This window comes from Phyllostomus discolor, chromosome 10, assembly GCF_004126475.2.
Source record: "Phyllostomus discolor isolate MPI-MPIP mPhyDis1 chromosome 10, mPhyDis1.pri.v3, whole genome shotgun sequence".
NCBI lineage: Eukaryota > Metazoa > Chordata > Mammalia > Chiroptera > Phyllostomidae > Phyllostomus > Phyllostomus discolor.
Genome location: NC_040912.2, coordinates 64,899,078 through 64,926,476, shown reverse-complemented (window position 1 = coordinate 64,926,476; position 27,399 = coordinate 64,899,078). Strand labels below are relative to the sequence as shown.

Here is a 27,399-nt window from a genome sequence, read left to right as displayed (position 1 = left end):
TTCTATTTAGATTGCTCAGTCATGAGATAAATGTTTTATAAAATGATATGGCACTTTAATTTCAATAGTTGTTTTATTACTGTTGATAAGACAGCACACATTAACTAATGTCCAAGGTTTTGACGTAATCATTGTGTAATAGTTAACTTATTGAATGTTACTGCCTGTTTTAATAAATAGTATTCTGGGGAAAATGTTGCTTTCTCAGAATATAAATTTAGTTGGAAATGTTAGTAAAGCAATTTGGTATATTGAAATTAATTTTGAATTACAATATTAACTTGCTTTTAGTTATGAGGAAATATGTGACATATCTCTGCTGAGGTTGCAGAAATATTTTCAGACTTGTTTGTTTTTTTTTTAATCTTCACCTGAAGACATTTTTTCATAGCCTTTAGAGAGAGGAAGGAAGAGAAACATTGATGAGAGAGAACTATCAATTAGTTGCCTCCATTACACATCCAGACCAGGGATCATATGTGCCTGGACCTAGATCGGGGATTAAATTGCAATCTAGATATGTGCCCAACCAGGAATTGAACCTGCAACTTTTCGGTTATGGGTTGATGCTCCAACCAACTGAGCCACACTGGCCAGGGCCAGGAAGAGGTTTTTAATAGCTTATTTAGAAAACATTACTAGAAGTCGTTATTTTGTGATTACTTTTCTTCCTGTATTTCTTGTTTTAATCCTCACCTAAGAACTTGCTTATTGATTTTACAGAGAGGGGAAGGGAGGGAGAGAGGGATGGAAACATCCATGTAAGAACATGTAAGAAAAACATCAGGTGGTTGCCTCTCGTTTACTCCCCATCTGGGGACTGAACTTGCAACCTAGGCATATGGCCTGACCAGAAGTGGAACCTGTGACTACTAATTTTATAGGAGGACACTCCAACCAACTGAGCCACACTGGCCAGTGCCTTGTTTTTACTTTTTTTTTTTTTTTTTTTGATAATTGCCTGTGCATATCCTATGCTCATTATTTTACTTACCTGTATTTTCTTTGTGTTCCTATAGGAGCTGGTCATATCTTTTTTAGCAGTTTTACCTGTATGCAGACAATTACTAATATCTTAGTGTTACCTTGCGTGAATAGGGCATAACATTAATATTGCTATTCATATACTTGGGAAACTGCTTGGTCCTTTTGAAAGCACAGTGTGGAGATGAAGGAAGCCCTTGACACAGGCACTGAAGCAAAGACTTAAAATGTAAAAAAAGAAACAAAACTACCTTTCACATTCTGACCTGACTTTGTCTTATTTGTGTCTGGCACCAGTGGTGAGTTGTGTGCAGGCAACTAAAATTTCTACCTTGAAGAGATCCATGCAGTTTTTTCTGATTAATTGTGGTCACCTGTGTATATCTAACTTCAAGGGAATGAGGAAGTCTTATCTTACTGTTTTCGCAGAAGGGGAATCAGCACTAATGGAAGATAGCCCTGATTTTTTACCACCTAAATATATTTTCTTCATGGCCACAATATTTTCTCTTTAGTGTATACTTAAAACAATGACTATTTTTGAATTTTGAGCATAAATTTGTACCAAGAAAAATTGTTACTTTTCACAAACTTTTTAGTTCACTTTTTTTATTGTTGTTCAATTATAGTTGTCCTCATTTCCCCCCATTACTCTCCCCTGCCGTACCCCCACCCTCCACATTCAATCCTCCTTTCTCATTGTGTTTGACCATGGGTCCTTTATACATGTTCCTTATGACCCTTCTCCTTCTTTGTCACATTATCCCCTTGCCCCCCTCCCCTCTGGTTACTGTCAGTTCTTTATTTCTGGGTCTCTGTTTATATTTTGCTTGCTTGTTTGTTTTGTTGTTTACATTCCACTGATAGGTGAGATCATATGGTATTTGCCTTTCACCACCTAGCTTATTTCACTTAGCATAATGCTCTCCAGTTCCATCCGTGCTATCGTGAAAGGTAGGAGTTCCTTCTTTCTTTCTGCTGCCTAATATGCCATTGTGTAAATATGCCACAGTTTTTTGATCCACTTATTTACGGATGGGCACTTAAGCTGTCTCCAACAGCTGGCTATTGTAAATTGTGCTGCTGGCTATGAACATTGGAGTGCGTAGGTTCTTTTGAATTGGTGTTTTGGCATTCTTAAGGTATATTGCCGGGTCAAAAGGCAGTTTCATTTTTAGTTTTTCATGGAAATTCCATACTGATTTCCACAGTGGCTGCACCTATCTGCTTTCCCACCAACAGTGCACTAGGGTTCCCTTTTCTCCACAGCCTCACCAGCACTTGCTGTTTAAAATTTGTTTATGATAGTTACTCTATCTGGTGGGAAGTGGTATTTCATTGTGGTTTTTTAAGATTTTCTTTATTTTTTGAGAGGGGAAGAGAGGGAGAAAGAGGAGAAAAAGATCAATGTGTGCTTGCCTCTTGAGTGCCCCCTACTGGGGACCAGGCATGTGCCCTGTCTGGGAATTGAATCAGCAACTCTTTGGTTCACAGGCTGGCACTCAATCCACTAAGCCACACCAGCCAGGGCTACTTGTGGTTTTAATTTGCATCTCTCTGACGGATAGTGATGCTGAACATCCTTTCATATGTCTCTGTATGTCCTCCTTGGAAAAGTGTCTGTTCATTTGCCCATTTTTTAATTAGGTTGTTTGCCTGGTATGGTGTCATGTGAGTTCTTTATATGTTTTGGAGATCAAACCCTTGTCCAAGGTATCATTGGCAAATACATTTTCCTATACGGTTGGTTCCCCTTTTATTTTATTGATGTTTTCTTTAGCCATGCTGAAGCTTTTTAATTTGTTGAAGTCCCATTTGTTTATTCTTTCCTGTATGTCCCTAGCTCTAAGGGACATATCAGTGAAAATATTGCTGTGTGGAATATCTGAGATTTTCCTTCCTACGTTCTCCTCTAGGATTTTTATGGTGTCATGACTTACAGTTAAGCCTTTTATCCATCTTGAGTTTATTTTTGTCTATGGTGTAAGTTGGTGATCGAGTTTCCTTTTTTACATGTAGCTTTTTCATTCACTTTCATATATAACTAATATATAACTTTCATATATAACTAATCCCTAATTGTTTCTTTTTTTGTAATGTCTCTTAGATTCATTGAAGTTTTAATATTTATAATCCCACTTTAGGGGCTACTTTCATAGCCTCCAAATTTATATTTTTGACTGCACTACTGTAATTTAGCCAGCCCTATATGCTACTACTGGTAGAATTCACTTCTTTTTGTCTATTAGCTGAATAATATGATTCTCCATAATTTGATTCTATCTTATTCTTATATGCCCCAGCTTCTAACATTCATTTCATTTATACAGTTTCAACAGCATTCCTTAGAATCACGGTCATTTCTGCTTCTATGTGTTTGTTTTTCTTCAATTTGGAATGTCCTCCCCTCCCATCACTGTGCATTTAAATTATTCCTTCCAGGGCCAACTTGATAGTCTATTAAGCTTTCCCTTACGAGTGCTATTTGTTTGTAAGTATTTGGAGTGGGTAATTAGCTTGCTTAGCACATTGTTATGTATGTCATGAATGAAAGTCAATTTCACTGTGAGCTACTTAACTACCATGGTACCATATATATTTTTGATTCCTTCACAGTTCTTTCATGGGAAATTTATCAAGTTCTTATGGAATTTAATAGATTTGAAGTATAATGATCATTCATGTATTTTAGTTGAATTACTTAACTGAAACATGGAATTTGTAAAGTAATTAATATGTTAATCTATTTATACCACAGAAGTATAAAGTGTGACTTAGAGTCTGAAGATCTCATTCCAAGTACTATTTCTACTTCTCCAAACTAATACAACTATTAAGGCTTTTTGCAATTTTTGAGGCTTAGTCTTTTCAGGAATTGATGGATGTGATACCTAGCTAGCCAACGGGGTCTATGTAAGAAATAAAACATGAAAGTGAATGTGAAGGTAATGTGCTGCCATTTCATAGATGTTTACCAAATATTACATTTACTTAAGCTGATAATATTTTTGTGTTGTGTTGTGACAGTCACAGTTTCTAAAAATGCACATTTCTGATTGATCTATGAAACTAAACTAATATATTTTCCTTTAAACATTTATTATCATTTTAATGGTAGCCATTTGTATATCTATGTATATATAAAATCAACCACATATTCATACAGATAATCATCCATCCATCTATAAACATTATATGGTATCCTTTGGCATGTTTTTATTCTACATTTTTATTGAGATCTAACTTAGAAAGTGAAATGTACATATCTTAAGTGTACAGTTTGAAGTATGACAAACAAATACACCCATGTAGCTCACATGCCTTTCTCCATTACCCTAGGAAGTTTCTGTAGGTCCCTTCCAGGGCAATCCCCTGGACCCTGGAGACAACAACTCCTATTTTTATTTTCTACCCTGGATTACTGTTTTGCTTAGTACATTATACATTATATACTCTTAGTGTGTAAATTCTTTCACTCAGCCTAATATTTTGAGGTCATCCATGTTATTGTATCAATAGTTCATTTTTTATTGCTGAGAAATATTCCAGTGTTTGAATATATCAGTTTTTTATTACTCTAGTTTTCTTTTTGTTACTGATTTCTAGCTTAATTCTACTGTAGTGTGATAACATGTTCTATATATTTCAGATATTTGAAATGTGTTGAGACTTTCTTTATGGCCCAGCCTATGGTCAGTTTTTGCAAATGTTCCATGTACATGAGAAGAGAATATAATTTGGCATAGTTGTGTGTATTGGTCTATGTGTATTAAGTCACATTTGCTAGTTCTGTTGTTGAGATCTTCTAAATGACTACTAATATTTTTGCTTGCTTTTTCTATAGTTTACTATGATTTGTATTTTGTTCAACTTTTGATTATATGTTTTAGGCCACCATATTACTGATACAATGACCTTTTATTCATATGAAGTGTGATTCTCTAAGTTTAGTAATACCTCTTTATTGTAATACAGTTTCTCTAATATTAAAATGGCTATATCAACTTTTTTTTAGTTTAGTTTTTTGTATATCATTTTCATCCCTTTAATCCTTTTTGCTTTTTTAAAAAGATTTTATTTATTTATTTTTAGAGAGAGGGGAAGGGAGGGAGAAAGAAAAGGAGAGAAACGTCAGTGTTTGGGTGCTCCTCATGTGCCCCTTACTGGGGATCTGGCCCACAACCCAGGCATGTGCCCTGACTAGGGATCAAGCTGGTGACCCTTTAGTTTGCCGGCCAGTGCTCAATCTACTGAACCACACCAGCCAGGGCCATCTTTTTGCTTTTGTTTAAAGTAAGCAACCTCTTAAAAATCAAGGTTAACAATAGTTTCTTTTAATTGGACTATGTAGTCCATTTGTACTTAGGGTATATACTAATAATATCTCTTGCATTTAGTTAGTGCTCTTTTTTCTAAGATTGTGGGTTAATGTTTTTATTCAGTTTCCTGCCTTAATAATTATTCATTCTTCTATTATTCTTTTAGTGGCTGCTCTAGAGATTATTACATATATTCTTTACTTATTAAAGTCTATTATAAATTAGTACTTTTATCAATTCCAGGGCAATACCAAGAATCTTAGAATATTTTAACTCCATTTGCCAATTCCACCCCTGTCTTTGTGCTATTGTCATATTTTTTAAATTTGTATTTCTCTTAAACTTCACAACATATTATCATAATTTTATTATTGTTATCAATTATGTTGTTACCAATTTTTTTAGATTTACTGACATAGTCATCCTTTTTTTGTGCTCTTCAGTCTATCCTGTATTTTCACGTTTCAGTTAAGGATTGTCTTCTGAAAACTTTTTGCTGATGACAAAGTCTGGTTTTGTCTGAAAACATTTTTATTTCACAATTGTAGACTTCTAGCTTAAATTTGCTTTCTTTTGGTGTTTTTAAACTATCATTTCGTTGTCTCCTATCCTACATTGTTTCTATTGAAAAGTCAATTGTTAAGTGTTATCATCAATCCTTTGAAAGTATCGTATTTTATCTTGTTTTTGGTATTTTTTTAATGTTTATTTATTTATTTATTTTTAGAGAGAGGAGGGTAAGGGAGGGAGAGAAACATCAACGTGTGGTTGCCTCTTGCATACCCAACACCAGGGACCTGCAGCCTAGGCATAGGCCTTGACTGGGAATCAAACCAGCGACCCTAGAGTTTGCAGGCCAGCACTCAATCCACTGAGCCATACCAGCCAGGGCTGTGGTTGTTTTTAAGATTTTATATTTGTCTTGTTTGAGTAACTTTGCTATGATTTCTCTAGATACAATTTTCTTTGAATTTGCTTAGCTTTGTGTTCATAGAACTTCTTTATTTCATCAGTCTGGGAAATGTTTCAGCTAGTATATCTTTAGATACTGCTTTTGCTTCATTCTCCCTCTTTCCAACTAGGATTTAGACCATTACACCCCTATTACATATGTTTTTTCACAGTCTTCTTTATTTTCCATCCTTTTCCCCTCCATATTTCACCTGGGTATTTTCCCCTGACCTCCAGGTTATTAATCCTCTTCTGCTATAGTTAATCTGCTATTAAACCCATCTATTAACATCTGAATTTCAGTAATTTTTCAGTTGTAGACATTCTGATTACCTCTTTGTTCCCCCAAATTTTGGTCTATAATTAAATTTTTTCACACTTGTTTTAAAGTATGTTTCCAATAACATATGTTGACCCATTTATTGTCTTTCTCTTTTTGGGGGGGCATTTGGTTTTGTCTTCTGGAATGCCTAGTAAATTTTTATGGAATGTTGGATATTAAGTATAAACATTTATACAGATCTATTTGATTCCAGAAAAATATTAAATTTTCTTCTGAGTGGCAGTTAGGATCTTGCATTAGTTAAAGATTATAATGGTTCAAGTCTGTGTTTTTGTATTAGTCTACTTTCTCAATAGCTTTTCAGTGGTCTCAACTGAAACTTGGGGCATTTACCTGAGCCACCTGGGTAAATAAGTGGACTAGATATTGATTGTGAGGTACATGTCAGGGGCAATTAGAAGGTTACCTATAGGTCCAGCTGTATATCCAGGCATTGACGCAGGGCTCGAAAGTTCAAAAAACTTTAAGTTCTCAGGCCAGTTAGAATAAGAATGGAGTCTTTCCTTATGATCTTCATAATGTTTTTTTAAATCACAAATAGGCCTCTTTATTTGTCACCATTAAATGTCTGAAATTTAAACATTTTTGGACTAGGGGCTCATATCTATTAGCTTGTTCAACTTAAGCATCTGTCTCATTCCCAGTAGCTTTTCCAGAACTGCTACCTTTGTCATGAAGCTCCATGAATTTTCCCGAATCTGGGCTTCTTCAGCATTTTGACTTTTCTAACAAAGACATTATGAAGCAGATAAGTATATTGGCAAGCCTGTTCTGTATCTTTTCAAATGCTTTCTGGAATCAATCTATCGATCACTTCTTTAAGCCATTTTCATCTCTCAGGTCATGATTTCCAGCATCTTCTTCTGAATTTGACCTGTTTGTGCTGAGTATAAGAGGTCTTCCAAATTTAATCATTGCGTTTTATAGTAAAACCAACACAGAATAGACAAAGCAAATACTCATCATTAGTCTTGACGTCAATGTGGGCTTCAATCATGATCTGCCATTTTTTGACCATGGAGCACATAGTGTCATGGGTAAGACCCATGCCATGGAAATAAGTCAGGCAGTTTTTGCCCTGAACGTCCTCAGTTGATCTGTTGCCTCTTGCACATACCCCAACTGGGGACTGAACCCACAACCCAGGAATGTGCCTTGACCAGGAATCAAACCCACAAACCCTTCTATTGGGACAACACTCAACCAACTGAGTCATACCAGCTAGGGCCACCACTTTCTTTTTACATTTTAAATGTGACTATTAGAAATTAAAAAACATCTTCTAGAAAGCATTGCTCTATTCCTATTCCTTTTTGCTACCTGACATTGCAAATTTTAATACATTCTACATTACACAATATAAATATTTGGTATTTATTATTTGTTTCCTTCTCTAGAAAGCCTATTAGGGTTTTATATTTTCTTTTTAACTTAATTTAATTTAATTGTTAATTTTAGCAACTTGATTAAAGTGACTCCATTTTGTATATTCCCTGTCTTCACTCTTTGCTCAGGGTCATGGATGCCAAAAATTTGTCTCCTCAGCTTTATGGAAATGATGAAAGCCCTTCTTAGCTTTTCAGCTTCTTAGCAACTAGTTTGTAGTCTTCTTCCTCCCTCCCCACACATATTTTGTGTGTTTTAGGAAATCTGCAAGTGCCTGGAAGTTAAAAAAAAAAGCCCAATAGACAATCACTTCTCTGCAGGATTACTTTTCTGCTACACTTTATTGTATGTATTTATTTATTGCATATGAAATATGTATTTCTTTTTTCTACACTTAATTCTTTGAGTCCTTGGTTGGTAACTCTAACCTCTAATTTTTGTGTCTCCAGCCCCAAAAGAAGGCCTAGGGTACAGGCCATAGCTTTCTGCTTATGCTACCCAGGAACTGGCAAATATCTTAAGGGAAGAAGTGGAAGAAAATGTAGGGCTCAATTCAACAAATACTTCTTTTCTACCCTGGATCTTGGTTTCTCATATACTGGCTGCCTTGGGTTTTCTGTGGTGCCCTCAAACATAGTTTGTATTTTATCAGCTTTTACAACTTTTGTTAGTGGAAGTGTTGATCTAACAAAACTACTTTGATAGCTGGAAATAGATGTCCTATTTACAGCATTTTACCATCCTCAAAATCTTCTTGATCATAATTTTCTTTAACCTCCCAGCTAAAAGCTGATTAAGTAGACTAAAAGCAGGTAGTACTAAATTGTACAGTAAAAATGTGACATGAACACAAACCAACCATTTTTTTTCCTAGCATATTGAAACTTTTTTTCTGCTTTTTCATTTGTGCCATCTAGTGGAGATTTTATTGAAATGAAATAAGAAAGTGAGATGAATGAAAGGCAGCTCTGTATCATTCAAAAATAATTTTTTAAATTATGGTAACTGACATAAACCTTATTCATTTCAACCAATTATTGGCCATTAACAACTTTGAGGAAGTTTGATAGATGAAGAAAAAAACATCTTACTATCACTAGTAAATTCAACTGGTTAAACATTATATGCTAAATGCTAGAAGATACAAGATTAAAGACCCTGCCTGAAGAATTTGACAGTATAGTAGGAGAAATTACAAAACTTTAAGGCATTTACAACATAAGATTAGAGGTAGTACAGAGTGTCTCTAGGAATAGATATTATGATAATTTAACTGAGGTGGAGATGACAAATGGAGGAAGCTTCCTAGAGGTTTATCCTTTGAACTGAGGTTTAAAGAATGAATAGAAATTAACTAACTAAAAGTAGTATTTAGGAAGTAGTAGTATGTAGAAAGTATTTAGTGTTGGTACATGTTTAGGCAGAGAAAGAGCACATTTCATTCAGGCAATTACAAGGTATGTAACCAGATGAGATGGTATTGCAGTAGAAAATGAGTAGAATTCAGCATTGGCTACATAATAATGTGTAATCTATGCTAAAAAATATTAATTCTGTCCTGAAAGCTATTGAAAAATTTTAAGAATGAACATACTATTTTACAAAAGTTATTCTGACACCAAGTTAAGAATAAACTGGAGCCAAAAGGTCCAGTTACAAAGCTACTGTTATAACCAAAGCCATGGACTACATATTCAAAATTGAAAATAGCAAGTAATTTAGCCTGAATATGAAGAAAGTTAGTTACATGATACCTCAAGATAATTTTCAAAATTGATTTTTAATTAAATATTTTATTATTGTTCTATCACAGTGTTTCCATTTCCCTTTTCTCTCATCCACCCATCTCACCCCTTGCTTCTACAGTAAATCTCTACCCTGTTATTCATGTCCATGAGTAATTCATACATGTTCCTTAACTAGTCCCTTACCCTTCTTTCCACCCTTATTGTCCTCCCTCAGTCCCTCTGGTCACTGTCAGTCTGTTCCTTGTTTCCCTGCCTCTGGCTCATTTGTTTTATTCATGAGTTTATTCTTACAGGTGAGATCATATGGTATTTGTCTTTCATCACCTGGCTTGTTTCACTTAGCATAATACTCTACAGATCCATCCACACTGTCACAAAGATAGGAGCTCCTTCTTTCTTTCTGCTGCATAGTATTCTGTTGTGTATCTGTACCACAGTTTTTTGATCTACTCATTAACTGATGGGCACTTAAGCTGTTTCTAGCACTTGGCTATTGTAAATAACACTGCTATGAACATATGGGTGCATAAATGCTTTTGAATTGGTGTTTAGGGATGCTTAGAGTATAATCCCAGCAGTGGAATTGCTGAGTCAAAAGACAGTTCCATTTTTAGTTTTGTGAGGAAATTCCATACTCTTCCACAGTGGCTGCACCAGTCTGCAATTCCACCAGCAGTGTACTAGGATTTCCTTTTCTCTACATCCTTGCCAGCACTCGTTGTTTGTTGATTTATTAATGATGGCCATTCTACCAGTGTGAGGTGGTATCTCATTGTGGTTTTAATTTGCATCTCTGTGATGGCTAGTAATGTTGAGCATACTTTCATATGTCTGTGGACCCTCTGTATGTCCTCCTTGGAGAAGTGTCTAGTCAGGTCCTTTGCCCATTTTTTAATTGGATTGTTTGTCTTCCTGGTGTTAAGGCATATGAGTTCTTTATATATTTTGGAGATCAAACCCTTGTCCAAGCTATCATTGGCAAATATGTTTTCCCATGTGGTTGGTTCCCTTTACATTGTGAGGATGGTTTCTTTAGCCATGCAGAAGCTTTTTAATTTGATGTAGTCCCACTTGTTTATTTCTTCCTAAATTTCTTGCCCTAGGAGGTAAGTCAGTGAAAATATTGCCATGTGCAATATCTGAAATTTTCCTGCCTATGCTTTCCTGTAGGACTTTTATGGTGTCATGATTTATATTTAAGTGTTTTATCCAACTGGAGTTTATTCTGGCGTATGGTGTAAGTTGGTGGTCAAGTTTCTTTTTTTTTGCATGTACTTGCCAAGGTCTCCAACACCATTTATTGAAGAGGCTATTTTTGCTCAATTTTATGCTTCTGCCCCCTTTGTCAAGTATTAATTGATCATAGAGACATGGGTTTATTTCTGGGCTCTCCATTCTGTTCCATTGATCTATGTGCCTGTTCTTATGCCAGTACGAGACTTTTGATTACAGTGGTCTTGTAATACAATTTGATATCAGATACCATTTTGTTCTTATTTCTCAAGATTGCTGAGGCTATTTGGGGTCATTTATGATTCCATACAAATTTGTGAAATGATTGTTCTACGTCTGTAAAGTATGTCATTGGTATTTTGCTATACTTTGCTTTTGGTACTATGGATATTTTTATGATGTTAATTCTTCCAACTCATGAACATGCTATATGCTTCCATTTATTTGTATCTTCCTTAATTTCTTTCTTCAGTGTTGTATAGTTTTCTGAGTACAGGTCTTTTACCTCCTTGGTTAGATTTATTCCAAGGTACTTTATTTTTCTTGTTGCTATAGCAAATGGGATATTTTTTCCTAGTTTCTCTTTTTGATATTTCATTGTTGGTGTACACAAATGCCTTTGATTTCTGATTATTGACTTTGTATCCCACTGTTTTGCCAAATTCACCCATTAGGTCAAGTAGTTTTTGGTGGAGTCTATAGGGTTTTCTATGTACACTATCATATCTTCTGCAAACAATGACAGTTTTGCTCCCTCCTTTCCAGTTTGGATGCTCTTTAGTTCTTTTTCTTGTCTGATCACTGGGGCTAGGCCTTCCAATACTATGTTGAATAAAAGTGGTGAAAGAGGAAGCACTTTATCTGCCCTTCCATTTTATTATATTGATGTATGCTTCCTGTACTCCCACTTTGCTGAGTGTTTTTATCATAAATGGGCGCTTTACGTTATCAAATGCTCTTTCTGCATCTCTTGATATGATCATGTGATTATTTTGTCTTTTCTTTATGTGATGTATTACATTTATTGATTTGTGAATATTGTACCATCCTTACATCCCTGGGATGAATCCCACTTGATCATGGTGTATGATCTTTTTAATGTATTGCTGGATGTGGTTTGCCATATTTTGTCAAGGATTTTAGCATCTTTCTTCATCAACAATATTGGCCTGTGGTTTTCTTTCTTTGTTGTGTCTTTATCTGGTTTTTGGAATTAGGATAATTTGGACCACGTAAAAAGAGTTTGGGAGACTTCCTTCTTCTTGAATTTTTGGAACAGTTTGAGAAGGATAAGAATTAGTTCTTTAAATTTTAAATTAGTTCTTTAAATTTAAATTCTTTAAAATAAATGGTAAAATTCTCTTGTGAAGCCATACTGTCTAGGGCTTTTGTGTGCCAGGAGTTTTTTATTACTGCTTCAATTTCAAGTACTTATCAGTGTGTTCAGGTTTTCTCTTTCTTCTTTTTTTAAATATATTTTATTTATTATGCTATCACAGTTGTCCCATTTTCCCCCCTTTACTCCCCTCCACCCTGTACACCCTCTCCCACCCATATCCTCCCCTTTAGTCATGTCCATGTGTCATACTTACAAGTTCTTTAGCTTCTATATTTCCCATACTATTCTTACCCTCCCCCTATCTATTTTCAACCTACAATCTATGCTACTTATTCTCTGTACCTTTTCCCCCTCTCTCATCCTCCCACCCCCTTGTTGATAACCCTCCATGTGATCTCCATTTCTGTGGTTCTGTTCATGTTCTAGTTGTTTGCTTAGTTTCTTTTGGTTTTGCTTTAGGTGTGGTCGTTAATAATTGTGAGTTTGTCGTCCTTTTACTATACATGTTTTTTCTTTATCTTCTTTTGTTAGATAAGTCCCTTTAACATTTCATACAATAAGGGCTTGGTGATGATGAACTCCTTTAACTTGACCTTATCTGAGAAGCACTTTATTTGCCCTTCCATTCTAAATGAAAGCTTTGCTGGATAGAGTAATCTGGGATATAGGTCCTTGTCTTTCATGACTTGAAATATTTCTTTCCAGCCCCTTCTTGCCTGTAAGGTCTCTTTTGAGAAATCAGCTGACAGTCTGATGGGAACTCCTTTGTAGGTTACTGTCCCCTTATCTCTTGCTGCTTCTAGGATTCTCTCCTTCATTTTTACCTTGGCTAATGTAATTATGATGTGCCTTGGTGTGTTTCATCTTGGGTCCAACTTCTTTGCAGCTCTCTGAGCTTCCTGGATTTCCTGGAAGTCTGTTTCCTTTGCCAGAATGGAAAAGTTCTCCTTTATTATTTGTTCAAATACGTGTTCAATCTGTTGCTTTTCCTCTTCCCCTTCTGGTACCCCTATAATTTGGATATTGGAACGTTTAAAGATGTCCTGAAGGTTCCTAAGCTTCTCCTTGTTTTTTTGAATTCTTATTTCTTCATTCTTTCCTGTTTGGTTGTTTCTTTCTTCCTTTTGGTCCAGTCTGTTGTTTTGAGTCCCAGTTTCCTTCCCATCACTATTGGTTGTCCGTGCATCTTCCTTCATCTCTTTTATGGTAACCTGCATTTTTTCATGTAATTTGTGCCCCAAATCAACCAATTCTGTGAGCTTCCTGATCACCAGTGTTTTGAACTGTGCATCTGTAGATTGGCTGTGTCTTGGTGGCTCAAAAGGATGAGCCTTGATCTGTTTTTCTGTTTGAGACATCTCTCTCTCTCTCTTTTTTTTTTTTTGGGGGGGGGGTCTGGTCGCTCTTGTTATGGTGAGGGGCGGAGCCTTAGGTGTTCACCTGGGCTGGGCACCCCAGTCGCTAGATCGTGACATTGTCTGTGGGGGCGGGGGTGGAGGTGGGGGCGGGAGGGAACAATGGCGGTAGCTTTGCTTTCCTGGGAGCACAGTCCCTTCCCTGGTATCCCAGGCTGCGCTCTGTCCTGGTCCACAATCGCTGCCTCACTGGGTCCGCCATTTGCTGCTTCGAGTACTCAGGGTCGACCCGCTGCAATCCTGCACACCCCAGATGCCTTTCGTGCTCCCGGTTGCCTTATGCGCCCACTGCTCTCTGCCCCGGGATCCATGCTGCAACCCACGCCCTGCTACTTGTTTCTGCCCCTCCTACTGGATGAATGGGTCTACTTCAACTTCTTGGCTGTCCAAGTTCCATTCAGATAAATTCTCTTTCAGTTCTGGGTGTTATTCTGCCTCTAAATTGTTGTTGTTCTAATCTTGGTTGTGCATGGAGGTTCGGTGCATCCACCTATGCCTCCATCTTGCTGGAAGTCTGTTTCTTCTTGATTTAGTTTGGAAGAGTGTGTGTTTCTAGAAATTTGTCCTTTTCACCCAGACTGTCCAATTTCTTGGCATATAGTTATTGATAGTAATATCTTACAATATTTTGTATTTCTGTGGTCTCTGTTGTAATTTCTCTTCTTTCCTTTCTGATTTTATTTATTTGGGTCCTCTCTCTTTTTTGCTTGATGAGTCTGGTTAAAGGTTGTCGATTTTGTTTATCTTTTCAAACAACCCTTTCCTGCATTTATTCATCCTTCACATTTTTCTTTTAGTCTCTGTCATTTAATTATGTTATGACCTTGATTATTTGCTTCCTTCTACTCACTCTGGTCTTTGTTTGTTCCTCCAGTTCCTGTAGAGGTAGGGTTAGGTTGTTTATTTGAAATATTTCTATGTTTTTAGATGGGCCTGTATTGCTATGAACCTCACTCTCCATAGTGCTGTTGCTATATCCCATAGTTTTTTGACTGTTGTGTTTTCATTTTCATTTGTTACCAGAAACTTTTTATTTCCTCCCTGATCTCATATTATCCCATGCATTGTTTAATATTATGTTACTCAGTCTCCATGAGTTTGAATGTTTTTGAATTTTTTCCTTGAGGTTGATTTCTAGTTTCGAGCCCTTGTGGTCTGAGAAAATGCTTGATATGATCTCAATTTTCTTGTGTTTGTCAAACCTTGTTTTGTGTCCTATATGTGGCCTAACTTTGAAAATGTTATATGTGAAAAGCATGTGTTGTGTCTTTGGGATGAAAGGTTCTGTATATATCAGTTTAGTTCATTTGAGATAGTGTATCATTCAGTGCTGCAATAGCTTTGTTTATATTTTGTTTGGAAGTTCTATTCGTTATTTTTGTTAAATATTTTATTTCTACAGAAAGGAGAAAGGGGAGAAAAAGAGAGGGAGAGAAACATCAATGTGTGGTTGCCACTGGTACGCCCCCAACTGGGGACCTGGCTTGCAACCCAAGCATGTGACCCTGACTGGGAATCAAACCAGTGACCCTTGCCTCACAGGCCAGCACTCAATCCGCTGAGCCACACCAGCCAAGGAAGATCTATTCATTATTGATAGTGGGATCTTAAAATCCCATCATATAAGTATGTTGCTGTCTGTATATTTTGTGAAGTCCTCTAAGATTTTCCTTATGTATTTGGATGCTCCTATTTTGAATGCATATATGTTTATGATGTTTATGTCTTCTTGGATTATTCCCTTGAATATTCCTCAGATGGATTATTCCCTTGAGTGTTATGAAGTGTCCTTCTGTGTCTCTTTTTATTGTCCTTTGTTTTGAGGTCTATTTTGTCTAGCATAAATATTGCTAACGTAGCCCTTTTTTTTCTTGTCTATTTGCATGGAATATTTTTTTTTCTAATCCTTCACTTTCACTCTGTGTAGGCCTTTTGTTCTGAAGTATGTTTTTTTAGGCAGCATATGTCCACATCATATTTTCTTATTGATTCAGCTATCTTATGTCTTTTGATTGGAACATTTAATCCATTTCTATTTAAGGTTATTATTGATAGGTACTTATGCATTGTCATGTTTCCCTTTTGCACGTATGTTCCTCTCTCTTTCTCTCTTTTTCTTCATCATCTTATAGTAGTCCCTTTAGCATATCTTGCAATGCTGGCTTGGTGGAAGTGTATTCTTTTAGACTTCTTATGTCTGGGGAACTCCTTATTTTGCCTTCCATTTTAAATGACAGGCTTGCTGGGTAGAGTAGTCTTGGTTGCAGGCCTTTTTCTTCTTATTACTTTGAATATTTTTTGCCATTCCCTTCTGCTTTGTAGTGTTTCTGTTGAGAAATCAGCTGCTAGCCTTACCAGATGTCCCTTGTATTTTACTTTCTATTTCTCTTTTGCTGCCTTTAAGATTCTCTCTTTGTCTTTGAAGTTTGCTTTTTTTAAATTATGGTTTGTCTTGAAGTGAGCCTCTTTTTTGAGTTCATCTTAATTGGGACCCTCTGTGCATCTTGGATTTGTGACTTTTTCTCTCATGAAATTTAGGAAGTTTTCCATTATTACTTTTTCAAACAGATTTTCAGTCCCTTGGTCCTCTTCTCCTTCTGGTATCACTGTTACACAAATATTATTATGTTTAATTTTATCCTGCAGTTCTCTTACCTCCTCTTTGTTCTTTTTGAGTCTTTTTTCCTTTTCTTGCTCTTTCTGGCAGTTTTTTTCTACCTTGATCTCCAGCTCACTGATTCAATACTCTCCTTCATCTAACCTGATTTTGATTTCTTCTACTGTGTTTTTCAATTCAGAAATTGTATTCTTCATTTCCTTGCTCTTGTTGATAGTTTTTATGTCCCTTTTAATGCTGATATAGTTTTCAGTAAGTTCTTCATAGTTTCCCTGTAGTTTTTGGTAATTCTCTATGAGGTCATTGAGTTTCCTAATAACCATTATTTTGAATGCAATGTCTGATAGTAGTATTTGCCAGTTTCATTTAACCCTCTTTCTAGGGATTCCTACTTTCTTTTCAATTGGGTAGAAAGGAAAGGAGGAATCCTTCCTCCTTCCTTTGTCTCCCCATTTTAGGTGACTCTTGTTTATTTCTGCAAGTTTGATTGATCTGTGTTAACTTACTATCTTGATGTTGTGAAATCTGTGGTAGGAGACTTTTGGGACTGAGTGGTACAGTCCCCTTGGTCTCCTGAGGTGAATGCTTTTGGCCTGCCTTTTATGCCATTTATGTCCACTCTAGGTGTAACAGTTTCAACTGTTGTTGGATCATTCTTTGGTGCAGTTCCCTCCAGCTGGTTGACTAAGTGTCAGTCCACCCATGTCTTCTGTGCTGTTGTGCAGGTGTTGCCAGAATAAAACCACAAAGCCCAGGAAACAAATCTGCACCCACAAAAATAACTCCCACCTGCAATCCCACTATCAACAGCAAATTAACCAGTATTAATATGGATTTAAAGAGATTAAGATAATTATGAGAGGAGATTGAATATGAGATGACCTACTGAAAGAAAAATGATGAGTGGATAGAGGGTGGAGCACTAATAAGAGTAGTGGTTTGGAGCAATACGAATAAAGAAACTAAAATTTGCATCAGATAGAGAAAGGAATGAAGAAAGTGGAATGAAGTAAGAGAAGGGAAGCATATAGTATTAGGTTTAAACAGAAATTTAAAACATAAGATAAAGTGAGAGAGAAAGAAAAAGAAAAAATAAGCAAATAAATAATAAAAAAATAAGAACCAAATTGGAGAAGAAGATCTACCACAGCACTATCTACAACACATGCACTAAAATTAACTAGATATGGGATGGTAATAAGAGGGAAACTTTAAAGAAAGAAAAGCTTAAGTGATGTCTAGAGGAAAAGGAAGTGATTTTGACATGATAGAGGGAAAGGGAATACTAAGAGTAAGGAACAAAAACCAGGCTGAGGCAGGAAAAAGTAAAATTTGAATTGAAAAGGAAAAGAAGGAAGGAAGGAAAGAGAAACAGGGGGAGGGACAGGATGAAAGAGGTAAAAAGAGAAAAACAGGCTAACACAAGGAAAAAATAAAATTTGAGATCAAAAAAAGAGTAGCAGAGGGGAATGGTAAAATTTGAATTTTGAAATATAAAAATAGTGAAGTCTGGAGATGAAATGAAAAAATGGAACAACTACCCTATTCATAAACAATGGGCAAAGATTGCTAAAGATGGAGAGAGAACACAGCTATTTTAAGTCAGGAGAAGAAATGTGAGATGACTCTTGACAAGAAAATTGTTTTTGAGATGCTGGACTGCAGTGAAATACAAGAATGCATAATGAAAACAAGTTGTAGCAAGAGAGAAAACTAATTTTTTTTAAAGATTTCATTTATTTATTGGTAGGGAGAGGGGGAAAGAGGGAAAGAAACATCAATATGTGGTTGCCTGTCACGCTTCCTAATGGGGACCTGTCTCAAAACCCAAGGCATGTGCCCTGGCTGACTGGGAATTGAACCAGTGACCCTTTGCTCTGCAGGCCAGCACCCAATCCACTGAGCCACACTATCCAGGGCAATAAAACTAAATTTAAAATGAAAATAATGAGAGTAAAGAAGAAGGTAAAATGGAATAAGAGAAGGGAGGCCAAAATATATGAATTGAAATAAACTATAGTATAAAATGTAGCGACTTAATATGTACAAACTTGCTGGACAAGACATGAATGTTAAAAAGCTATGCAGAAAAGAAAATATCACAAATCATGGAGAAGACCATGGTGGATTTTGTGTCAGCAGCATCTATTTTTTTCTTTCTGAATCTGCCTCTGGTGATATCAGATGGTGAGCCCACCTGGCCTTAGGCAGCCTATTTGAGACTACCAGGGATCTACTGTCTGTGGCTGAGTCCTTCAGTTGTTAATCTAGTCACTCTGCACTCAGCAGTGAGGCTTAAGCACCACAGGGTGGGGCAGAATCCCTCTTGGGGTCTGAACCATTGTTTCCCCTCAGGCTGCTGCCTCTTGGAAGGGGCGGTCTACCTGAGCAAGACAGCTGCTGCAGTGTTGGGGGATGACTCAGCACCAGGATCCGGGCATCTGCTCTCAGTTCTCTCCCCAAAGTCTCCAACTACAGTCTCTAGTCCACTCTACCCCACCCCCCTCTTTGCTGGAGCCCAAGGTAAGTGGCTGCAAATGACATTTTGTACATTGGCACTTTAAACAGCTGTTTGCGTCTCCAGATGTGCATCTCTGGCAGAGAGAAACCCTGCCGCTTTTTGCAGCTGGATGTTATCTGTGTACTTTTCAGGCTCTGGTGCTATAGGCTGGGGATCCCAGCTTAGGGTTTAGTCCCCACACTTCTCAGAGGGATCCTACAGGCTGCTTAAATATCCCACCAGCACTTCTGCTGCCACCTGTGGGCACTCAGCCAGCCCTCTCATTCCTGTACTGTACTCCCTCCCACTCACATTGTGCTCAAGCTGTTTCTTCTGTCTGTCTGTGGTTATGAGGCTTCTCTTTCGCTATTGTTCAGTTGTTGGTTCTGGATGATTTCTCCACAATTTTGTTGTAATTCCAGATTGGTTCTGGGAGGAGGTTAGTGTAACTTTAGTTCATTTTTAGTTATGGTATTTTCATTGTTTTAAATTTTTTATGTTATTTTTATCTCTATTTAGAAAAATTGTCAGAATGCTAATTTTTTTTTTTAAAAAGTCCCGGGTTCAGAGAGTTTAACAGATACTTCTTTTTAACTTTCAAGGAATAGACTGCACTATTATAATCTAAATAGTTCCATAGTACAATGAATGATCACAACATAATGAATAAATCAGCAAAATGAATGTCATCAGCAAATTATATGAATAATATCCAGTGATTCAAATGGGATTCAAGTTAACTGTGGAAAAATGGTTCAGTATTTGAGAAATAAGTTTTATAAATAGTTCAAGATTTTTTAAAGTGGATTACTACTTTAATAGATGCTGGAAGAGTGACTTTATTAAAGTCAAAGTCCAGTTTTTATAACCTGAATTAATTTAATAAACATATACCTGAAAACAAAACAAGTTATAGGCTTAACAGAGAAATGCCGGCAGCATATGCATTAATTCAAGAGCAAGACAGGTTACTTGTTCAATGTTCTTTTTTTGTATTTATATTATTCTGGAATCTATAAGTCAATTCAGTCATGTAAGAGAAGAAAACAAGAGATATAAATAATACAAGTAGCTAATAATGCCAGAGCATTTACTTTGTATCTAGTATTGTTCTAATTATTGAACATTCTTATATCATTACCACAGATTATGATACTATCACAAGTAGATGCCACTAATGTAGAAGCTATTGTTATGACCATATAAAGTTATAGAAATTGAGGCAATAATAGTTTAAGAAACTTGCATAAGGTTGTACAGCCAATGAGTGCTGAAGACTAGGTTTGATTTAGGCAGACTGACTTCATGTATATCACTCACACTGTATAAACTAGGAGTTTACAGACTCTAAAGTCTGATTAGAGTAGAGTCGTTCATTCATTTGTTTATGCATTGTTGTGGCTATTTGCATGCTAAGATAGCAAAGTTGAGTGGTTATGCCACAGTACTGTGTGCCCCATAAAGCCTATATATTTACAGGAAAAAAAACTTTAGAAAAAGTTTGCTGACCCCTGTTCTAAATCTTTGGATTCTGTTATCTTTGATTAAACTGTTAGGCCTTTTTTATTAGGAAAGAGGGGGCAAAATTATATGAATACATGTTTGGTAAACCTAAGATAATCAACTAAGAAACTGTTAGAATAGTAATCATAAAGTGAGGTAGTTTTGTTTTTAATACCACTATGCCAAATTCAGATTGTTTCCAATTTAGAAGTAATAACCAGCTTGATAATACAATGAGATAATAGGCCCAGTCTCAAAAGCAATAAAAATTAATCAATTAATTAATTAATATCTGAATGTAAGTGTACAAGAAATCTACCACCCAAGCTGTGGGTTCAATACCCGGTCAGGGCACATACAAGAATCAACCAATGAATGTATAAATACATGGAACAACAAATTGGTGTGTTTTAGCCCTGACCGGGTAGCTCCATTGGTTAGAGCATCATACTGATACAGCAAAGAAATGTGTAGTACCCAAATCAAGAGAAGTTTAAAACTATACTGAATTAAAAGAAGAGATTGAATAAATAGACACATTAAGTTCTCAGCTAGTATGTCTCAGTATTAAAAAAAAGATATATTTTTTAAAAATCTAAATTAGTTTGTGAAATTGGACTTCTTATTCAAATACCAAGGGGATTGTTTCAACTTCATGTAATGATTCTTAAAATTTTAAGAGAAAAATGTGACCAAAAAAGACTAGGAATTTTATGAAAAATAAGTTTATGATTTCAAGATCTTAAACTGAATATATGCTAAAGTCTTGCCCTTTCACTGCAAATTTTAGGCATCCATAAAGTTTTAATAAATTTTGTTGAAACAGAAAGGGAATTACTTATCTCTGGAATAGAAAAGAAGTAACTTTCTATAGATACATAGGAACTCTGGCAATCTGTAAAACTGTATTACTAATATATAGGCTCAGCCTAGGTGGCCGGCTAGTGTCTTCCATGCCTGGAGGGACTTAACAGGACAGAAGATGAGTGCACAACCACAAATCACCAAAATATGGAGAATGTAAACATCATAAAAGAAGAACAGCAAGTTCAACAAAAGAGTAATTTAGTCTAGAGAAATAGGGAAAAAAAAGAAGAATCTAAACACAACTTTCTTACTCTGAGCAATAAGAGAGGGATTTACTTCCACAAAGTAACAAGAGTTATGAAACAAGTGCTCATGAATTATGAAAAATATAAACTAACGTTGAATATTAAAAGTAAGTATATATGAAAAATAGCAGAGGGGGACTCCACTGAAGAGCTGATTAGTACACTGGAAGATAGATGTGAGGAAATCTGCAAATACAATACAAAGAGTTACAAAGGAAAAAGTAAGACATAGAAACATTTACCAGAACTTCTAACATCTGTTTTAATAAGAGTTGGATTTTGTAAAATACTTGTTCTGCATTTATTGAGATAATCATTTGGTTTTTCTTTTTAGTTTAAATGTCAAACTAACCTTGTATTCCTAGGATAACTGTACTAGGTTATGATATATTATCCTTTTTATGTATTCTTTGATTCTGTGTGCCAAAATTTGTTTAGAATTTTTGAATCTATGTAAAATCTAAGTAAAGATTATTGATGTATAGTTTTCTTTCCTTGTAATGTTTGTTTATTAGAGTACTTCTTGCCTCAAAGAATGAATTAGGAAGCATTCTCTCCTTTTCAACTTACTGAAAGAGTTTGTATAGAATTAGTATGATTTTTTCATTAACTGTTTGGTGAATTTACTAGTAAAGCAATCTGGGCCTGTTGTTTTCTTTGTGGGAGGTTTTTAATTACTAATTATTTTTAGTGTCCTTTGGTAGTTTGAGTCTTCAGAAATTTGTCCATTTCATTGTAATTATTTAATTTGTTGGATAAATTTGTGCATAATATTCCCTTATACTTTTAAAATCTAGAGAATCTACTAATGTCACCTCTCTTATTCCTGATATTGATAATTTGTGTCTTTTTTTTTATCATGATCAGTTTGGCTATAGGTTTGTCAATTTTACTGATCTTTTCCTCTTAATATGATGGAGAAATGTGTAATATGAAAATTTAGGGAAAAGTAGAGGGAACAGCAAGTGCTGTTCCTAAAAGGAAAATAACTTGCTGTTTTCACAGAGGATAAACTGGAAGTGACCAAAAAGGAAGCATTGAGAGCAGTTATGAGACTTTTACAATAATATATCAGAGAAAGATAATGATAGCACTGACTGCCTATGACTAACAAGGTAGTGAGAAGTGGTTAGATTCATAATATATTATGAAGGTAAAGCCAGTAGAATCTGCTAATGACTTTTATGTGTAGTGATGAAGAGTAGACATGGATAATGCTTATTAGTCTTAGGCCTAAGTAATGTGGTTATGGTAGCTTTGTAAAATAGGGAATATTGGAAAGAGAAGATTTGGACTATTGTGGGAAAAATGAGGTGGAGGAGAGGCATTAAGAGATCTGATTTAAACTCTTGAAAATTTTGAAGCATTAGTTGACTCAGATGATTTTTTTCTACTGCATGTATTTTCTATATATTTGTTTAAGTTATTCAGGAAATTGACTCTTCATCTTGTAAAGATTGTCTCCTATTGAATAATAGGAGATATTCAAGGTAAAGGAGGTGTATAATTTCCAATAAAACACTGACATTGTAATATACTAGGAAATAGAAGAAACAGGTAAATATGTGAATCTTTTTTGTGCTAAAAGACATTGGTGTGGAATGATCAGTCAGGATAGCAAATATTCTGTTTATAGGTAGTATAGGTAATGTGAGTAACCAAGTTGAACTTCTTAATGAGATCAAAATAGAGAATTCTGAAATTTGGTATTGTTTTGTGAAGTTCTTTGAATTTAAATCAGATATTTGAGGTGACTCAAGAAGATTGAGTCCAGGATCCCAGACCTCCTCTAAAATAGACCACGATACCAAGGTCAGCCTAAGTAGAACTGATACAATCTTTTTTGTGCCCTTCATGATAGATTCAGAAAATGACTAACTTCCAGGGGTAGAGGGATGAATCTGTAAGTTTGGAAAATGATACACTAGAGAAAAACCACTATGCTTTTTCAGAAAATAGTCTCAAAGAATCTAGCTAAACTATTAGATTGATGTTGTTCTTGATTAGAGTAAAATCCTTTCCATTGTGAACTAAAGTAGAATTGTAATAGAATACATTAAGAATTAGAGGAAGTCTTAAACTTACATTTTTTATTTCAGCAAACTGCTAAATAAAATACAGTAAGCATTTAGTACAAGTAACCCTCAGAGGACAGGGACCTTTTTTGCATTATTAATCACTATATATCAAGAATAAGCATAGGGTGAGAACTTTGATATTTTTTACCTGAATATGTAAATTATTGAAACCACAAAGTGTAAGTGTGGTTTATTTGGTGATTTTATTTCTTAAGCACGTTTCTTCACTAGAGGGTGCTATGTAAGCATGCTATACTTTAAAGTGTTTATTTTATTTACTGTGAGATTGGATTTTTAAATCACCTGATTTATTAAAAGCTTTCATTTCTTTCTTTTTTATTAATTTCAAAACAATACTGATTGTATGTGTATGGAAAAGTTAATGAACTTCAGTAACTGTTAATGGCAACATTAACATAAACGTTTCTTTTCTTCCTCCTCTTTAGGAGACTTATGACTCCAATCATGTATGCTGCACGAGATGGTCACCCGCAGGTTGTTGCTCTCCTTGTTGCTCATGGAGCAGAAGTTAATACCCAGGATGAGAATGGTTACACTGTGAGAATCCATTGTACAATGTTCCTTTTATTTCTAAGACATTGATATTTTGTTGTTAGTAGTAGGCCACACAAATCTTTTTAAGAAATAAAATTGAAGAAGGGTTGGGATATAATTGCTGTTTAATAAAGAAAATTAACAGCTGAAATGTGAAAAAAGTAATCATCTAACTCTCTTTATCCTCACCATTGTTGTAGAACCTATAACATAAAACAAATCCTGGGCTCTAGAACACACTTAGAATCCTGTTTTAGAGAAAACAATTCAGTGATTAGCAGATAAATCATTTTATTATATAATACAACTTGAGTGTGTAAACCACTTGGTTTTATAAAATCAATGAGCACTGGAAATCTGCTTTGCAATTACAACTTTGGAAATACATTTACATTAAATTGTGCAATGAAGAGATTGAATCGTTGTATTAATTAACCATGTTAACTTTTTTAGTGTGCCATAAATACGGTTCTCTCTCTCTCATATACAGTCCCTCTTTTTAAACAATACTCTTTTCCCTTATTTTTATAGGCTTTAACATGGGCAGCACGTCAGGGTCATAAAAATGTAGTTTTGAAGTTGCTTGAACTTGGAGCTGATAAAATGCTACAGACAAAAGATGGAAATATACCAAGCGAGATTGCAAAAAGAAATAAACATCTAGAGGTATTCTTCCATATATTAAACTAATTTTTCTATGACATGTTTTCTTGTCATTTGTAGAGCTTTCATATGCATTTTTAATTTTTTTAAATATATTGATTATGCTATTACAGTTGTCCCATTTTTTTCTCCTGTTTATTCCCCTCTACCCTGCACCCCCCTCCCACCACTGTCTCCCCCTTAGTTCATGTCCATGGGTAATACATATGTGTTCTTTGGCTTCTCCATTTCCTATATTATTCTTAACCTCCCCCTGTCTATTTTGTACCCACCATTTATGCTTCTTTTTTTAAATCTTTTTTTTATTGTTGTTCAAGTACAGTTCTCTCCATTTTTCCTCCACCAGCCCCCACCCCCACAGGCATGTCCACCTCCCACACTCGGTCCTACCCCACTTCGGCCTTCTCCATGTGTCCTTTATACATGTTCCTTGACAGCCCTGTTTATTTTGTAGACCATTTATGCTTCTTATTTCCTGTACCTTTTCTGCTGTTCACCCCCTGCCCCTCCCCACTAATAACCCTCCATGTGATCTCCATTTCTGTGATTCTATTCTTTTTCTAGTTGTTAGCTTAGTTTGTTTTAGTTTTTGTTTTTTTAGGTTCACTTATTGATAGTTGTAAATTTATTGCCATTTTAATATTCATAGTTTTGGTCATGTTCTTTTTCTTATATAATTTCTTTTAACATTTCATATAATAATGGTGTGGTGATGGTGAACTCCTTTAATTTGACCTTATCTGGGAAGCACTTTAGCTGCACTTCCATTCTAAATCATAGCTTTGCTGGATAGAATAATCTTGGATGTAGGTCCTTGCCTTTAATGACTTGGAATACTTCTTTCCAGCCCCTTCTTGTCTGTAAGGTTTTTTTTTTTGAGAAATGAACCGATAGTCTTGGGGGAACTCCTTTTTAGGTAACTGTCTCCTTTTCTCTTGCTGCTTTTAAGATTCTCTCCTTATCTTTAATCTTGGGTAATATAATTATGATGTGCCTTGGTGTGTGGTTCCTTGGGAACAACTTCTGTAGGACACTCTGAGCTTCCTGGACTTTCTGGAAGTCTATTTCCTTTGCCAAATTGGGAAAGTACACCTCCATTATTTTTTCAGATAAGTTTTCAGTGTCTTGCTCTTCTTTTCCTTCTAGCACCACTATAATTCAGATGTTGGAATGTTTCAAGTTGTCCCTGAGGTTCCTACACCTCTTCTTGTTTTTTTGAATTCTTGTTTCTTCATTCTGTTCTGGTTGAATGTTTATTTCTCCCTTCTGCTCCAGATCATTGATTTGAGTCCCAGTTTCCTTCCCTTCACTGTTGGTTCCCTGTATATTTTCTTTATTTCACTTTGTATAGCCTTCACTTTTTTCTCTATTTCATGACCATACTCAACCATTGCTGTGAGCATCCTGATTACCAGTGTTTTGCTCTGTGTCTGATAGGTTAGCTGTCTCTTCATTGCTTTGTTCTATTTTTGAAGCTTCGATCTGTTCTTTCATTGGGGCCATATTTTTTGTCTCGGTGTGCCTATTAAGTTGTAAGGGGCAGAGCCTTAGGTAGTTGCCAGAGTGGGGCAACCCACATCACTGCATTGTGGCACTATATGTGGGGGAGGGGTCTGAGAGGGAACAATGTCCCTTTCTGGGCTCTCTTCGGCTTTCAGTCACTTCCCTCATTACCCACAAGGGAATTGGGCCTTTCCAGAGCTGATTCCTAGGCGGGTGGGTTGGTGTACATTCTAGGATGCTGTGGGTCTCTCCAGTGAACTCTCCTGTGAGAATGGGAGTTTTTCCCACCACTGCAACCCCCACAGATTTTTACAGCCAGAGGTTTTGAGACTTTCTTTCCCCATACTGGAACCCTGGGTTGCGGGGTATGTCTTGCTCCCCACTTGTTCCTCCTTGTTTATCTGCAGATGTTGGACCACCCAGTCTGCCAGCCACTGCCTCGCCTGCTGGGTCCTCCAGCTGCCACCTTGCCAGGTGTCCTCTCTGCCCCGGCTGCCCATTGCCACACCTCCTACCAATCTGAATGTATGTTTCTTCTTTAACTCCTTGGTTGTCGGACTTCCATACAGTTTGATTTTTTGGAAGTTCTGATTATTTTTTGTTTTTAAATTTGTTGTTGTCCTTTTGGTTTGAGGAGGAGGCAAAGTGTATCTACCTATATATACTTCCATCTCGGTCAGAAGTCCTTATATATGTGTTTTTTAGAATTCACAACTATAATAATAGTGTATCTGACTATTATTAAATATTTAAATGTGCAATTTTTCACTTAAAAGGATGGGTTCTGGGGTTTTGATTTGTTCTGTTTGAGCCATCTCTCTCTCTTTTTTTTTTTTTTTTTTTTTTTGGTCTGGTCGAACCTGTTACAGTGAGGGGCGAAGCCTTAGATGTTCACCAGGGCTGGGCACCCCAGTCGCTGGGTTGTGACGTATGTGGGGGCGGGGTTGAGAGGGAACAATGGCAGTTGCTCCGTTTTCCATGGGACCTCAGTCCCCTCTGCTGCTTCCCCCAAGCAAACTGGGCCCCTCTGGTTCCAATTCCTGTGTGGGTGGGCTTGTGCACGCCATGGGACCCTCCAAGGACCTCCCCTGTGAGGCTGGGTGTCTCTTCGTGCACCTCAACTCTCACAGGTGTCCTCAATCAGTGTCCC

At 36.1% G+C, this 27,399-nt stretch overlaps 1 protein-coding gene across 2 annotated transcripts in view; it reads left to right on the top strand.

The window, feature by feature from the left end:
* Positions 1-27,399, top strand: part of ASZ1 (ankyrin repeat, SAM and basic leucine zipper domain containing 1) — a 74,103-nt gene that overhangs the window by 21,459 nt on the left and 25,245 nt on the right. For both annotated transcript variants that reach the window (XM_028525924.1, XM_036010837.1), the window contains 2 exons: positions 23,975-24,086; positions 24,615-24,749. In XM_028525924.1, the coding sequence (XP_028381725.1) occupies positions 23,975-24,086; positions 24,615-24,749 (247 nt within the window). The remainder of the gene's footprint in view (positions 1-23,974; positions 24,087-24,614; positions 24,750-27,399) is intronic.